This window comes from Podarcis raffonei, chromosome 6, assembly GCF_027172205.1.
Source record: "Podarcis raffonei isolate rPodRaf1 chromosome 6, rPodRaf1.pri, whole genome shotgun sequence".
In the NCBI taxonomy this organism is placed as follows: domain Eukaryota; kingdom Metazoa; phylum Chordata; class Lepidosauria; order Squamata; family Lacertidae; genus Podarcis; species Podarcis raffonei.
The window spans coordinates 654782-670817 of NC_070607.1; the positions used below are offsets into that span (position 1 = coordinate 654782).

Below are 16036 nucleotides of genomic sequence, written 5' to 3' on the forward strand. Positions count from 1 at the left end.
TAACAATAAGTTTACTTACAAGTTGTTCACAGTACACATCCTAGAAGGCAGGCTTTAAGCTTCAGGTTACAAACATATAACGTGGCTTACATCCTTTGTGAGGATGGGCCTAAGTGCTAACAAAATGGATTAGACTTAACTATGAGTTGAATCGAACAGGAACAAACAGGGCAGAGCATGAGTCACACTCATAGGCTGAGTCACTTAGAGCAGGAACAGGAAGTTATGTACCCCCTGTCTCTGTCCACTCTAGGAAGTAAAGCATGTTGTAATTGACTGTACTGATGTAACACATCCCACAATTGCACCCATGGAAAATTCCATTCAGGCGCTGAAACTGATTAGTTGGTGACATCCATCATAGCCCAAAGTGATGCTCCACCCACCTCTGGCTGCTGTCTTGGCAGCCAATCAGCAAGAGGCTTCAGACCCCTGGTGGAATTCTGAGGGACTGCATCAGCAGACCCTGCTTTGGCTCTGCTGTCCCCCTTTGCCTGTGGGGAGAGGTAGAGAAGAAGAGGGGAGAGGGATGTTGGGGATAGAAGGAGAGGGAAACACAGAAGACACGCCTCACTTTCACAGTTATTTTTACATCTCTCCTCATAGAACTGGGGGACTCTCAAAAAAAGAAGGGAAGTTGTTGGTGCCCCACAGGAGGGGGCAAACTTACACTTCCGGGCACACACACCATCAAGCTACTTTGCTATTTTCTTGCATTTCTCAAACCCTATGTGTAGAATTAAGGGGTGGATTTTGGGTTTTTTGGGGGGTGGGATTTTAAGCAGATAAAAAGCAGTAGCAAGCAGTCGTCATACAGAAGCCTCAGATGCTCCCTGAAAGGGGAAGGGCAAGGCACACAGGGAAGGAATCACAGTATAAATCCCCAGATACCTGCACATCAACAACAGACAAGGACAGCCACCTGGGAACCTCCTCACCCAAATCCGTTGTCAGGGATGCTGCAGCAAGCAAACAAAGGCAAACTTCCTGCTTCCCCCAGATGTGCTTGTTATGTACTGAAGTTCTCACCCTGGGCCAGCAGGGGGATACTGTAGATAGTTATGCAAATAAGGGATTGAAAGTGACGTTCAGTGATTGGATAGTTACAGAAAATGGTTACTGTTGCGTTCTAGTGGAGCTCTATATAAGCAGGCTGGCTGAACCCTTCAGTTCAGTTCTGTTCTGGCCTGTGAATAAACAAGAGCTGTTTGAAGAATCGCTGTGTCGTCTGATATGTTCACCCACAACTCAACAGTGCTTGTGCTCTTCCTCGCCCTGAGCCCATGAGAGGACCCTTGGCATAAAGTGTGACAGGACTGGGAATCTGGGAGGCAGCAAGCAGGAGGAGGAGGAGGAAGAGGACTCCGGGAAAGATGGCCAAGGCTCATTGTTTGACAACAAACGTCCTACAGTGAAGATAGTCAACAGTGTCTTACACAAACCACACATTCAAGTGGCTTCTCAAATATTCCTAAACCATGACACAATACACAATTTACTATGTTATTTACATTTAAGTACATTTATATGTATTTTACTTATAATTTACTAGTTCACACTTTCTTTTTGAGGGGACACTTCTGCTGCAGAGAGTCACAAAATGACCCTTGAGAAACAACTAACCCTTCTCTTTGTACATGAGGCTCTAATATTTACAGAATAAGGTGACACCACTCTTGTTCTTTGAGCATCTGGGCTCCCCATCTCCTACTGCAGCAGCCATTTACTTGGATTGTGGAAATTACTGTCTCTGCCAGAGCCTTTATGTAGACTTGAACTTAAGCAATCCTACTGAAGGGAAGAAAGGAAAACCTAAATGGAACCTTTCACTTATTTTTAGAAGTAAGGGTCAAGGGCCACCCTTTCCTTTTGCCAGTTCTACTGCTGCTACAACTATAGCTCCTGCTAATCGTTAGGTGAATGTGCAACAAAGAGGATTACAAAGGCGTTGGCATTAAAATTCATTTGCCAGACTGCAAAGAGATAAATGTGACAAATGTCAGATCATGATAGGGTAGGAATAATATGCTTTCAAAAAAGGGTGGATGAAATATGCTGCCTTTATTGTGGTTCACTGCAGGAAATTTTAAAGTTACTGCTGCATAATTGGTTGTTTAAATGGTAAATCCATCTAACTAGCAACTTGGTCACTTCAAACTCCCAAAGCAGAAAGTTAAAAGTGCACTTATCTGTTCTTAAGGGTATTTTTGTTCATGTTTGCTGCTGCAATAGGAAATGAAAAATAAAATAATAAAGGTGATACTTCCTTCTGACAGTAAGTGTGAGCTCCCACTTATTTTAAATGGGGTTTTTCCACTTCATTCCAACACCTAGATTGGTGTTTGGGTAGTATTGGGTAAAATACAAATACATTGATATGACAAATTAATCTGTTACAAAGCAGGTGGCTGAGTATTCTTCAATAGATTGAGAAGCCTTAGATAACATGGGTGGTTTTTAAAAAGACCGAGGCCCCTGGTGAGTGAGGCTGGAAATATGGTGGACATCTGCTATGCTGTTCTCAGAAGAAAATTGCAGCTTCTTGCCAAAGAACCCAAACAGTCTCTTGTCATAGCAAGCTTTTCCCAAGCAAATAATCTGACACCGAGAACATGAATAGGAAACTCTTGCTGTGCCATTTCAGAGGTTTGTGGAAATTCTGGTTGCTATAAACATTTAGTCATCAAAGCAAAAAACAATCTGTTACGCTGGGCGTGGGTGGAAATGGACAGATAATGAGTGGAATGAATCAAACAGGAAGTTGGCTGTCTTTGCAACAGATGCATAGTTGTAACAGCCTGAGACCAAGAAAAAGGGGGAGGTTATTTATACAATATCCAATTTATGCTGCTTTTGCCCATATCACTCCTCTCCTTCTCCTTCTCCTTCTTCTTATCATACAACCCTTCAGCTGTAGATATCAATATAAAACCACAAAATACATAAGAACAACAACGAAATAATAATAATCCCCCTCCCACAACACATTTAAAAGTTCATCAAATGTCAATCAGCCAAAGACCTGCTTGAAGAGGAATGCTTTTGCCTGGCACCTAAAAGTGCCAGCTGAACCTCCCTGGGGAGAGCATTGCACAAATGGAATAACCACCCATACTCTATTTTTGGCATAGCAGAGGAAGGAGACAGAATCATAGAATTGGAAGGGACCGTGAGGGCCATCCAGTCCAACCCCCTGCAATGCAGGAATCTCAGCTAAAGCATCCCTGACAGATGTCCATCCAACATCTGCTTAGAAACCTCCAATGAAGGCGAGCCCACAACCTCTCAATGGGAGACCGCTCCATGTCAAACAACTCTGTTAGAAAGTTCTGCCTGATGTTCAGTCAGAATCTCTGTTTCTCCATAGATAATGTGATATCCAATATTTATGGTGTGGCTATAATTAATCACCACATAATTATCTCTGTTGACAGACTGTTGACAAGAGATGGCTAGATAGATAGAAAGGTGGGGGGGGGACACACCTTGGAGAAAACTTTTGGTCAGGGAGCCTGAATGTACAATCAGACTCCATAGCAGCCAACTGCTACGGCTTTGTTTAAGACACGGGGCTGGCTAGGACTGAGAAAGATTGAGAGAGCCACTCCAAATTCCTATTCAGCCACTGGATGGCTTTGTTCAAGCCACTCTCTCTCCCACAATATAAGGTTATAAAACACACTGTGCACTGAAAGATGAGATAGAAATCTATGGAGGCAGTCCCTATGCCTTCCTTATGCCCAAGAACTTTAACCTGAGCCCCAAACAGGGCTTCCCCTCCTAAGAAAAGCTAAACAACTCTGACCCCCCAAAAACCAGGGCTTTCCTTCCTAAAAAAAGCTCAACAACTTTGACCTGAACCCCTCAAAAGGTGGTAGATCACTGCCAGTTTTTAACTCTGTGGGTAGATCGCAGTGTCCTGGGAGCTGAGCATCCCTGATCTAGAATAACTGCCCTGTTTTGCATAGTGATGACCATCAGTCTGGGATGGTTTTAGACAGATTCCTGGCTCTGTCCTGCCTTTCCATGTTTGAGGCAGCAAATTCTTCTGATTGCATTGCTGGGAATCACAAGCAGGGCGAGTTGCTGCTGTTGCCCAGGGGCCCTGCTGGTGGGCTTCCTTTGGGGCACCTGGTTGGCCCCTGAGAGTACAGGATGTTGGACTAGAAGGGCCATGGGCCGGATCCTGCAGGTCTTTTCTTCGATTTTAATGTGTTTATAAGTTGCTCACCTTAAAGATTAGGATCTCCATCCCCAAGCATGGCAGCGGGTTCAACATATGCAAGTGGGGGGTGCCAGATCTTTGTCAAATGATTTTTAATTTGCACTCTGACCCTGAGTGTGTGAGCAGATCTTTCTTTGCTTTTCTCCTTTTCCTTTTTTTTTAAAGTAATGTTTATTAAGTTTTAGATGTTACAAAAAGAAAAAAAAAGATAATTCCAGGTTAAACAAAAACCCGACAATACACATCACAGTAAAAAAAGAAGAAAATAAGAATAAGAGGGGGGGGGGGAGAGAAAAAAAGAGAAATTTTTTTTAAAAAAAGAGAACAGAACAGAAAAGTAAAAACAAGTAAAAAACACAACGAACCTTCCCATAACTTATCTTTCATTTACTTGTTTCCTTGACCTCCTCACACCTCCCCTTTTTGTATTCTAGTTCAGTTAACTACTGTATCTCAGCAAATCCTTTCCATCTTTCCCAATTTTTATCCTATAATTTATCTCAATATAGTGTAACTTTACCTTTCCTCTTTTCCTCCATTAACAATCTATTTTTACCTAATCCTTTATAATATTTCTGCTAAAGCCACATAACCTCATTCCATCCTCCTTCTAACATTCCTTAATTTTACAATATTTCTGTAAGTAATCTTTAAATTTCTTCCAATCTTCTTCCATCGACTCTTCTCCCTGGTCTCGGATTCTGCCAGTCATTGCTTTTCTCCTTTTCCCACTGAGGTGGGAGTTGTAGTTTCACTATCTGTCTCATCTTCACAGCAAACCTATAGTCTATTGACATTTAACACTTTCACTGCAGATTAACATTCAGCCTCTTTAGAGCACCCTTCAAGTGTTTAAGCAGACATATGCTATCCCAGTAACAACAGTCCTGTGAAGTTACAGTATTTTCACCTTTTTGCACACAGAGGCTGAGATATGGTGGCATCCTTGAAGAAACCTAGCAATGGTGTGTTTCATAGGTGACTCTGCTGTACTTGCATGCTTTTGGCATCACATATAAAAGTTGTTATTGTGGGAACAAATTCAGAAGGGGGGGGGGATGAATGCACATCCCAGACAACACATATTTTATTTTCATGAATGTAGGTCAATTTGAAAATGATCCTAGTTGCTACCCACATCTCTCAGAATTGAGGAAACAAGAGAATGGCTGAACCGTGGCTCTTCCCGGATCCAGATTTAACTTAGTACTCTATGATGCAAGCTGCTGCCTGGAAAGACCACAAAGCTTCCCTTTGTGATCAAACACAAGGGGTACTCCAGATGAGGGTTTTAAACACTGCTACCCATTGTTCTCCAACTTCAAGCTACAGAGCTTTTCATGCATCCCCGTCACCTCAATTTTCACTCACTTTCTCCAGGGCAAAGAGTGGGAATTCCACATTTAAAGACATTAGTCTTTAAATATTAATGTGGAAGTCCCCACTCTATTGGGCTCAACCAAGCAAAAACCTGTTTTCACTCACAAGATCACTCAAGTGATCTTGGCTCCTTCCTGCAACCGCAAGGAGAAAAGGTACCATGGCTAGTGAAGGGAGGAGGAACTGCTAAGTTGGCAGTGACCAGCTGATTTCAAGAATTTGTGGTCAAAGGTTGAGCAGCAACGCAGCCCACTTGCTCTCCTGAGAATATGGCGGCAGGGCCAGCCTCTTTGCTTGCTGCGCTGCAAGTAACGTAATGGAAGAAAATCCTTTGGAGTTTCAGAAAGGAGGTTGAACAGCAACCTACCAGAGATGCTTTTATCCTGATCTCACTCCAAGAAGTTTCTTTCACACTTTAGGGTTTTGATGACCACTTTTTGCCAGTGACTGATTTTGCTTTTAGCTTTACGCTCCCCGCCCTGCCTTCTCCGTGGACCAAGAATGAATTGCGTCTAAACATTGATATCTGCCTGCTATGGAAAGTCAGAAGCTGGCTGTTTTCAGAAGTTCACCTCAGACAAAGCACATTCCATTAATATTTTGGATTTCCTATTTATGAAAACAGGGCACATTAAGGGCAGTTATTTTTATTCTGACATTAAGGGGCCTGAGAAATGCCAATCATCATCATAAACATGCCATAAGACTTTAGATGATGGGAAAGCTGCTGTGAGAACTGAGGGAACATCAGAAGCCAGCTGAGCAGACCAAATTAGCAATGGAGATTCTCCCTAGTATTTTTTCTTTCTTTCCCCACAGTATCCTCCACAAGAAGTTAAGCCCATGAAGTCAGAGAAACTCCAGATGACTCTTCTACTGGGCTGGCTGATGCCTGCTCTTCGAACAGCTCCAGCTCAGCTTCAAGGTTTTTTGGTGCACAGCCAGAGACCAGGGGCAAGTGTTGCAGAGACAAATGTCTGTAGGCTCCCATGGAAAGGAACGACCTTTCCCATGTTCACTTCTACAGTCGTCTACAACTCGGTCGCGAGGGAGATGTCGGCAGTCCCGCCTCCTCTGCTTACAAGTGAAAGCTGACTGTGCTCCCTGAAGACAGGGAACAGGGGGAAAGAGTGTCCTCCAGTCTGCAAGTAGGATGACTTGTGTTCCTCTTCTTCAGGGATGATGCTCCCATGAGAGAGGGGCCTTCCCTCCCCCAGCCATCATGTTTCCACCTTTCCCCTCCCCACATATGGATATTCATTCAAAATATTTATACCCTGCTTTTCAGCCAGAAAAGCTCACAGGGCAGCTTAGAAAACAACAACAATCTGAGCATGACAATCTAAAAGAAGAAATGACCACAAAAGGAAAAGAGGATTTGTAGGGAAGATGCAAACTAGCAAAATCTACTTATTTAGAAATATACAGGGTTCACCAGCTTGGATGGAAACATATTATTGCACGCCACCCCAATCTTTGTGCGGCAAGAAGTTCCTGGGGTGCCTGCATTTCCTTGGTGTCCTGGAATGAAGGTCATCCCAAGATGGTGGTGTCTTTAGGATATATGGTTTTATTTACACATATGTCCATGAGACCGAAAGGTTCTTGCTTCCTCATTTGGTTTCCAGGAGAGCCCAAACTCAGCTTTGGATCCAACACCAAGCAAGACGTGCTGTCTCCTCCAGCTTCCAGCATCAGCTCAGCTCTCATGCACAACTCTGGCTATTGTTCTTCTACCTGGGGTCATGTGGTCGAGTGTGAGAAAAGTGTGGGAAATGCCTAAGCCACCCAATTAGAGAGCCACATTGAGCTCATTCTTTGGGCTTCTGCTGATCAGCTAAAGCCATTGTGCCTTGATAAGGCAACTGGTTTGGCAGGCTTCCTATTTTACACTCTGCCCTCACAGTACATTTACAAAGAGGTAAAGGACCTCTATCATAGACGGAGAGCTCCTCTTCATAGAACGCCCCATAAGGGAAAGAGTTGGCACCACCCAAAAGACATAAAAGGATCTCACAGATCTCCCTTAAGCGGCAGCTCTACGGGGTCTCCTTTCTGCCCCTCTTCCAGGGGCTTTTCTTCTGTCGCCTTGGGGCTGGCTAAGGAATGTGCTAAGTGGACAGAATGTGCAGCTAACACTTTAGCTCAGAGTTTTCCAAATTTTTCATGCTTTTTAGACATGCATCATTTCACAACACAGTAATTCAGTTTTATGAACTGGAGGTTATCCCTTTCTAGCCCCGGGAGGCAGCATTCACACGACACACTGCAGCCAACAGTTTGGAAAGCTCTGCTTTAGCCTCTCTACAGTGGTCCTCTGTAGGGAAGCAACTACCAAGCCTGCTGGGGAGGAGGCTGAACTGTCTTGAGGAAGCGGAGGTGGCTCAACCTCAGCCAAGGGTTGTTTGCTTCTGGGTTTTTTAGCTCTTACAGGCAAAAGCACGGAGGGTGTTAATAGCTGATGGAAGATGAAGTTCCTGTGGGTTACTTCCCTTTAGTTTAATTTCTGCCTTTTGAATGCTGGACTGTGGTTTTCTGAACATCTGGCATGTTCCCTCTCTGTGCGGGAGTTACAAAGTGAGTCTCCCAAACTTTCAACTTATCTGTGCCACCTCCCTTCTCCCTTAAGGGGCAAGATGTCTGTGGAGGAAACTAAGAAAGCTCCAGGACTGTTTCTGTGAAGAGGTGAGACATTTTTCTCCTCAGAACAGGCAGGAGGGATATGGGCGTAGCCCTCTAACAGAGCCCCCCCCCCCCGTTTCCCTTCTTCACCTGCTTGGAGGTGCTAGCTAGAATTCAGGATCAAAACCTTTCTCTTTAGAGTTGTCTGCTTTGCCATGTGGCCCCTGGAGAGGAGGCAAAGGTCTTTCAGAGGCATTCTCCCTCTGGTGTTATTTATTCATCATTCCCAGGAAACAGATTCACAACATACCACGTTTGGCTTGCCACACCTGGCTTTCCGCTTGCATCTTTAGGGCAGGTATGGCCAAACTTGGCCCTCCTAATGTCTGGGACTACAACTCCCATCATCCCTAGCTAACAGGACCAGTGGTCAGGGATGATAGGAATTGTAGTCCCAAAACATCTGGAGGGCCAAGTTTGGCCATGTCTGTCTTTAGGGTGTGTTGGCCACATGCCTTGTGCTATTTCTGCATTGCAAGTGGCTGGACCAGATGGTCCTTGGGGTCCCCCAACACTACAAGTCTAGATTCTGTTTTACAGGACAAGCACAAAGACCCCAGACTTACTGTTCCAAGGGCAATACTGGCCCTAAGAAGCAGAGCACGTCTTGCTCAGGCTGTAGGGAAGGAAGTCTGGCAAATACTCCTCAAAATGCCCCTTTCCCCTCTTACAGACTAAGGGAAAGGTCACCTGCGATCCACTTAGAATCATAGAATTGTAGAGTTGGAAGGGACCCCAGGGGTCGTCTAGTCCAACCCCCTGCAAGGCAGGAATCTCAGCTTAAGCATCCATGGCTCAGTGGGGAAGCCAGAGAGGGAACCGCTGCTGCTGCTGCTGCTGCTTTCCCAGAATCTGTGAGGAAGGAACATGTGACAGATTTTGTTCCAGGTGGAGGTAGAGGCTCCCAACTTTGAGGAATTGATTCTGAAGCTAGCTGATAACCCGCTTTTTACAAAATGCTGCAGTGACACTGCTTCCTACATAAGTGGCATGGTTTGCCAGAGAGCTCCATCCCTCTTTAAAGCAGCCATGGCTCCTTCCCACCTGGGCACAGCTGATGGCCTCTGGGTTTAAGGCAGTTCCACCAGAGACAGATTGCATTCACCATGTGAAACTGTCACATGTGGGTGAACAATGCAGCTTGTCACCCCTGCCAGCCCCCCCCCATTGAATTTTGCATTTAAATCAAATAGCTATTACGGACCCTATGGATCGCATGTCTGTGATGGGTGCACGGGGACGGCTAAACTCTGTCCATGTATATATCCCCACCCCTCCACCTCCACAGCACAGGTGTCCCTTGACGGCAAAGAGAGCTATTACCTCTTGCTGTATGCAATTAATACTGAAATAGCAGCTCTTTTATTTGCTCAGAAAACTGTGTACAAAAGTGCCAGATTAGAAAAGGTAGCAGATATATATGATCTACCTTCATTGCGGTAGTAGATGTCTAGTTACCTGACAGCTAAAATAGAGAGCTCGCAAGCAGATACGTTGTCACAGCCCCTCTAAATGGGAGCAGGTGGTTTTTGGCATGCACTGCTCCTAAAGTCAGAAAATTAGGCAAGAGGCAGAATGTGAGAACTGGTGGATAGGAACATTTTCTCCTATCTTCACCGTGAATTATTTCAAGGAAGCAGAGTAGAATAAGGGAATTCAAAGAAAGAGAGGGGCAGCAAGAGCGACACACACTCCAGCCCCCCCCCATGGCACACAGCACTTCAGTTGAGTGTTAGCTGGAATAAATGGACAAGACCAGGCCATTAGAACAATGTTTCCACGTTGCCCATCTCCACGCAGACAGTCTTCAGCTGAGAGTAATATTCTATTGCTGCTTCGCCATTCTCTCGGCCAAACCCTGCAAGAGAGAGGTCCATGTTAAGACTGCAACTCTATGGCTCCCTGTGAGAAGAACTCTGGAAAACTGCATGGCAGGAATTGCACCATGGAATGGAGAACATAGCATCTGATGCCACTATTTGCTCTTAAAAATATGTTTTTCCTTGTGAAGGTTTCAGAAGTAAGCTTGCTGGCAACTTACCTGTGAGAATGCAAAGGACCCAAGGGAAGGGACTTCCTTACTTAAGTGTATGTACAGGTGAACCTAAAAGCTGGAGTTAGCATGTGCATGTCCTTTCTCACAGGGTGAGCACTGCAAACAACAGATGTATGTATCTCCAACTGTTTCAGGCAGGCTGTATGGCCAACACCCAGAACGACCTTAAGCCAGAGGAACTAAATGACATCAGGATTCTTGGCAAGCACCACATCCCTCTGGAAGGCTGCAGCTCTCTTGGTCCACAACCCAAGCTTGGCTAATATTTCCATTCCCTTTTGCCAACTGGTACGTAATATGCTGAGAACCAAAGCCCAGCACTGTTGCCACCAGCTGAGCAGCTCACCTGACATCTTGTATCCTCCGAAGGGCAGCTCCACAGGGCTGACGTTGTAGTTGTTGATGAAGCACATCCCCGCCTGGAGACCAGCCACGACTCGATGAGCCCGCTGGATGTCCCTAGGAAGCAGAAGGATGGGGTGAAGCACCAGTGTGTCTCCCAAGGCCCAGAAACCCTGCAGTGTTCCCTGGCCTTCCTATGGGACAGGCTAGAGTAGGCCAAATGCCACTAGGCACAGCTGTCACTTTGGAGGAATGCCAGCTGATGAGGATAGCACACAATTCCAATTGAGCAGAGGCAGCAAGCATTTGCCATCATGCTCTGGGCTGATGTGCTGCTTCCCAACTTGCATCTTCCACAGATGCCACATTACAGAGCAGGCAGCCCCATTTACCGTCTAGTCTGACCTGTTTCATTTTCCATCTCCCTTCCTGAAACCTATGGCCTTCCTTGATGGTACCTGGTAAAGACACCTCCTGCCAGGCCAAAACGAGTGTTGTTGGCTCTTTCTAGGACTTCCTCTTCGGTGTCAAAGGGCAGGATGGACATGACAGGTCCAAAAATCTCCTCTTGTACACATGTCATGTTGTCATTACAGTTTCCTGAGAGCAACACAGAAGTGATCAAATAATATTAAATAGGTATGCAACTGTTCTGAATGCACAAGTGAGGAAGAAACAGATTCTCCCACCCAGTTATTCTGCAGTTATGAAACAAATTGGGATTTCAGAACTACCTGCTTGTTGCTTTAGATCTGGACAAACTATCAGGCTATAAATTTATGCAAATTTATTTGAAAATAAATTCCACTTTGTACAACAGGACTTGCTTCCAAGTAAAGTGTGGACAGGAGCTCAGTGCCTGACAACTGAATTATTCACTGCACCCTCAATACTCAAAATATGAAAGCTTCCTGCATAAATAAAACTACTATGTAAGGAGAAATTTCTTCTCTGCACAGGAGGTTATTTATAGTACAGAACATTCAAACATGTGGACCTTGAGTACCATCCCAAACGAATCATCTGATCATGTAGTTCAGATCATAGCATTAGACGCCTGCAGAACAATGAAAGGGGCCACCATCCTTTCTCAACCTCAGGAAAGATTATAAGGAAGCCAATTTCTTCAGCTAAAAATGCCACACAAATCTGTGCACTGTGCTCATCTTCCATCCCCTTCAGCACCAACATGGTACTGACCATGTTGGAGAATCAACCAATAATGGGGTTCATACCTAGCACACAGGGAGACATGTAAAAGCCACCACTCAACTTAGGGTCATCTGGCACATAGGCTTCTCCTCCACACAGCACCACTGCGCCCTGCAAATGCAAAATGTCCAGAGCAAACCATTAGACTCCTTAAAAGGAAACTATGGGAAGCATCCAGTGAAGTTGTTGCGTTAGCCATGGGTTTCCGTTTGTGCAATGGAATTTCCCCTCTCCATCTCTTTCCCTCTCGCCCCCCTCCTTACACAGCCTCCCCAGATATGCTCCAGAGGGTTGGGCAACTCCCAGAACAGATTTAGGGAGAGGAGAGGGGACAGAAGTTGCTGCAGTAACAGAACCACTTTGCTGGACAGTGCCCTCTATCTATAGTCCTTTGACCAGTCCATCCTAGTCTCCATAGGGTTCTTTTGCAACTGACAGCATTATTCAGTCTTGAAAAGAGATAATCTGAGCACCATGCAAACAAAAGTCATAACCCTTGTCAGAAGGCAAAGTACAATTGAGGGACAAAGTCCTTAAATGTGAATAGTCAAATGGTCTCGAATTCCTTGGGCTTATGTTGACTCTGGATTTCATAACCTTTAATCTTGCAGGGAGAATGTACTCCAACAGATCTGAAGCGACCTGCTAAATCCATAAGCAGAGAACTGACAGCATGGCCACCCCTGCAAAAGAGCCCTATTTATTTGCTTGACATGAATGGCTGAATCTGCTGTTGCTACTTATGGGGAGGCACAACACTGACAGCACATCCCACGAAGTCAACTTTCCTGTAAGTTATCATGAACTGTTCAGATGTAGTCCCTCAGAACCTAGCAAAAGAGGGGAACACAAATTCCATGTATGCCTTGCCAGGCACAGCCTTTGTTGTGAGCACAGAATATGGTGTCTGTATGATGTTCTCGGGGTGAAGAGAAGCTATCTAATATACTTCATGACTCTCACCTGATCCTTTGCTTGTTTAACAAAGCTCAACACCTTCTCCAGGTGGGAGTGGTTGATAAGTGCTCCCATCCGTGTGTCTTCCAGCAGAGGGTCGCCAATTTTGATATTCTGTGTCTGTTTCATGACTTCCTTGGTGAAGGAATTCAGTATCTCGCTTTGCACAAATACCCGAGTGCCATTACAACAAACCTGAGGCACAGAGAGAGATCTAAGAAAGTACCAACCAACCAACCAACCAACCAACCAACCAACCACACCTTGCTTGCTGGCTCTGGTAGCCACAATGAGCCACCTGCTCACTGGATCTTTGGCACTGATTTTAAATCTCCTGGGAATGGAGAAAATCAGACTCTTCCACACATTACAAGAGTGTGAGCTGTAGTGCCACTTTTTGCATAGCAAACAAATGTTAGAATATAAGAATAGCACTGAAGTGTCCTCTGAATATTGAGAATCTAGCCCACCAGAAAAACTGGAGCTGCCCTCCCTTGAATGAGATAAGAAAAAAGTTTGTTGGGAAGTAGAGCAGAAAGATTTTCTTAGAACCCTCAGTGCCACCATGTGGGGAAAATATAAAGAGCAGACAAGAGTGAACTACGGCATAAAGCAAAGCAGAAATGGCCTGAGACATTTGGGTGTCTATGGCCCAAAATCCAAATGGAACTCCATGTCACTAAAAAAATATAATCAAACGTTATATTCTTGTTAGTGGTATCTTGAAGAAAGTCTGACTTACAGCTACAACATGAGTACTCTTGATGGAGCCTTATGGCTTCAAGTTCAAGAGTGGACTAAATACAAGAAGTTGCATCAAAGGGGCAAACGTGAACCTAGCAGGCCCACCAGTGAGAAAGGGATAGGCCTTGGCCTCTTGCCCTAAATAGTTGGGACTTTACAGGCATCTGTTTTCATGTCAAGATCAGATTCTCATTTATCTTAAAAACCAAGGCCTTCCATGCTGCAGTAATTTAGAAATGACAGATTTCTTTTTCAGCTGTAGAAGAATGTTACCACTGAACTTTGGACTTCCCTGACAAGACATAAACAAGCTCCTCAGGAGGTCCACACCTCGCCTTGTGTGAGGAAGTTGGCCATGAGAGCTCCTTTTACAGCATTCTCCAGGACACAGTCAGAGAAGATAATAAGGGGGGATTTGCCCCCCAACTCCAGAGTAACTGGCTTGATCCCTTTGGCTGCCATCTCCATGATCTATTGAAGCAAAGATGGAACAAGGTGTATGAGCAACACAAGCAAGTCTATCACAACTCTGCAAAATCTCTAGACAAGTGAAAAGGGACATCCTCATTTGGGAGTCTGCTGAATAAGCATCTATATCTTTTGCTTACGGAAGATACTTTCTGGTGATAAGTCAGGATTAAATGTCAAGCAATTCTGAGCCTACAGTGATGTTACGCTAACACAACTGTCTCCCATGCATAAAAGCATTTTGTAACACATGATAGATTTAACCACTCAGGGCTGAAATTTCATCTTGCTTTTCATGTGTCCTTGCCAGACAATTCTCCAGCAACATGGATTGAAAGGCAGGCAGTGAAAGGCTAGCGCTTTCCCCAAAGGATACAACATGGAAAGCTCCGACTGTAAGTATAGTGTTGACATGCTTTACATCTGCGGCTTGCTCAAAACACACTGTCCTCTAGCAATTCAAAAGCCCAAAGGGATTTGACTGAAGCGAATGGCAAAGGCATAAACAGAAACTTCTCCTATCCTGCTCTCTGGGGCCTCTCCAGCTGGCCTTCCCCACTCCAGAGTCATGCCAGGTACTCCAAACTGGCCTTTGCATCGCATGCTTGAGCTCCTGTAGACTTACCACCTGGGAAGCTAAAGGCCTAAACTTTGCAGTTCAATATTGCCAGCCGGCATTGGTGTCCTGTACCTTGATTCCTGTAGGAACGCTCCCGGTGAAAGAGACCTTGGCCACATTCGGGTGCTGGCACAGGAACTGGCCTGTGGCAACTCCACCTTGCACCACATTGAAAAGCCCCTTAGGAACTCCAGCCTCATGGTAGATCTCTGCCAGCATCACGGCGGAGACAGGGGTGAAGGGAGAAGGCTTGAAGACCATGGCGTTACCTAGGCAATTCACATGGGCCAAGGGGGAAAGAACAGCTCAGTGCACTGAATAGACTGTGCCTGGTTCCCACGGCATAGTCCCATAACATCCACATCCTGTTTACCATTCCAGCCACCTGGAGCTCGCTTCTGCATTGCTCCTTTTTCGTAACAGTGCTGTGGGTTAAACCACACAGCCTAGGACTTGCCGATCAGAAGGTCGGCAGTTCGAATCCCTGCGACGGGGTGAACTCCTGTTGCTCAGTCCCTGCTTCTGCCAACCTAGCAGTTCGAAAGCACATCAAAGTGCAAGTAGATAAATACTCCGGCGGGAAGGTAAACGGTGTTTCCGTGCGCTGCTCTGGTTCGCCAGAAGCGGCTTAGTCATGCTGGCCACATGACCCGGAAGCTGTACGCTGGCTCCCTCGGCCAATAAAGCGAGATGAGCGCTGCAACCCCAGAGTCGGTCACAACTGGACCTAATGGTCAGGGGTCCCCTTTACCTCTCTTCTTCATCTACCATTTATATACTTGACTTTATAATATTGCAGAGTATAGTTCCCTATTCCATGCATGGGCGCCCTACAAAGCCACCCCCTGGTACTAGCTGTTGGAATGACACCCACATCCTCACTCCTCATATAGAGCATCTCTTTTACCACAGGCCAAAGCCGGGGCAGACTTCCAGCAGGCAATCTGGAAAGGGTAGTTCCAGGCTCCTATTCCAACACAGACTCCAAGAGGTTCTCTTCTCGTATAAGCAAAGGATCCGCCGGGAAGCTGGATGTGCTGGCCTGGACAGGAAGGACAAAGCAAGATGAGCAGGAGCAGCACAGCTGGTCAGAGTGGCTTGCAAAGTAAAAACCACAACAAACCAAACCAAAACATTTTAAAGCCTCCTCTCTCCCAGGGTTCCCTTCCGCTCTAGGAATAGAAGCTCTGTCGCTGCTGTTAACCCTTGCAGAGCCACGGGGTAGGAGCCTCTTGACTGCTCCGGGCAGAGAGGGAGCCCGGCTGGTCTCCGGCTCTGAAGCAGGAGGGGGAAGCCCTGCAGGATCAGGCCAGCGGCGCCCCCAGGACAGAATCCCTCCTCCGCAGCTGCT

At 45.7% G+C, this 16036-nt stretch overlaps 1 protein-coding gene across 6 annotated transcripts in view; it reads right to left on the reverse strand.

The window, feature by feature from the left end:
* Positions 1-9621: 9621 nt before the first annotated feature.
* ALDH9A1 (aldehyde dehydrogenase 9 family member A1) overlaps positions 9622-16036 on the reverse strand; it is a 41693-nt gene continuing 35278 nt past the window's right edge. For 5 of the 6 annotated variants that reach the window (XM_053391027.1, XM_053391026.1, XM_053391029.1 and 2 more), the window contains 8 exons: positions 15593-15727; positions 14758-14954; positions 13929-14069; positions 12861-13049; positions 11921-12008; positions 11144-11285; positions 10690-10802; positions 9622-10145 (listed from right to left, as the gene is read on the reverse strand). In XM_053391027.1, coding sequence (XP_053247002.1) covers positions 10051-10145; positions 10690-10802; positions 11144-11285; positions 11921-12008; positions 12861-13049; positions 13929-14069; positions 14758-14954; positions 15593-15727 — 1100 coding nt within the window. In that variant the 3' untranslated portion in view covers positions 9622-10050. The remainder of the gene's footprint in view (positions 10146-10689; positions 10803-11143; positions 11286-11920; positions 12009-12860; positions 13050-13928; positions 14070-14757; positions 14955-15592; positions 15728-16036) is intronic. The other variant, XM_053391030.1, reaches the window with a different exon arrangement.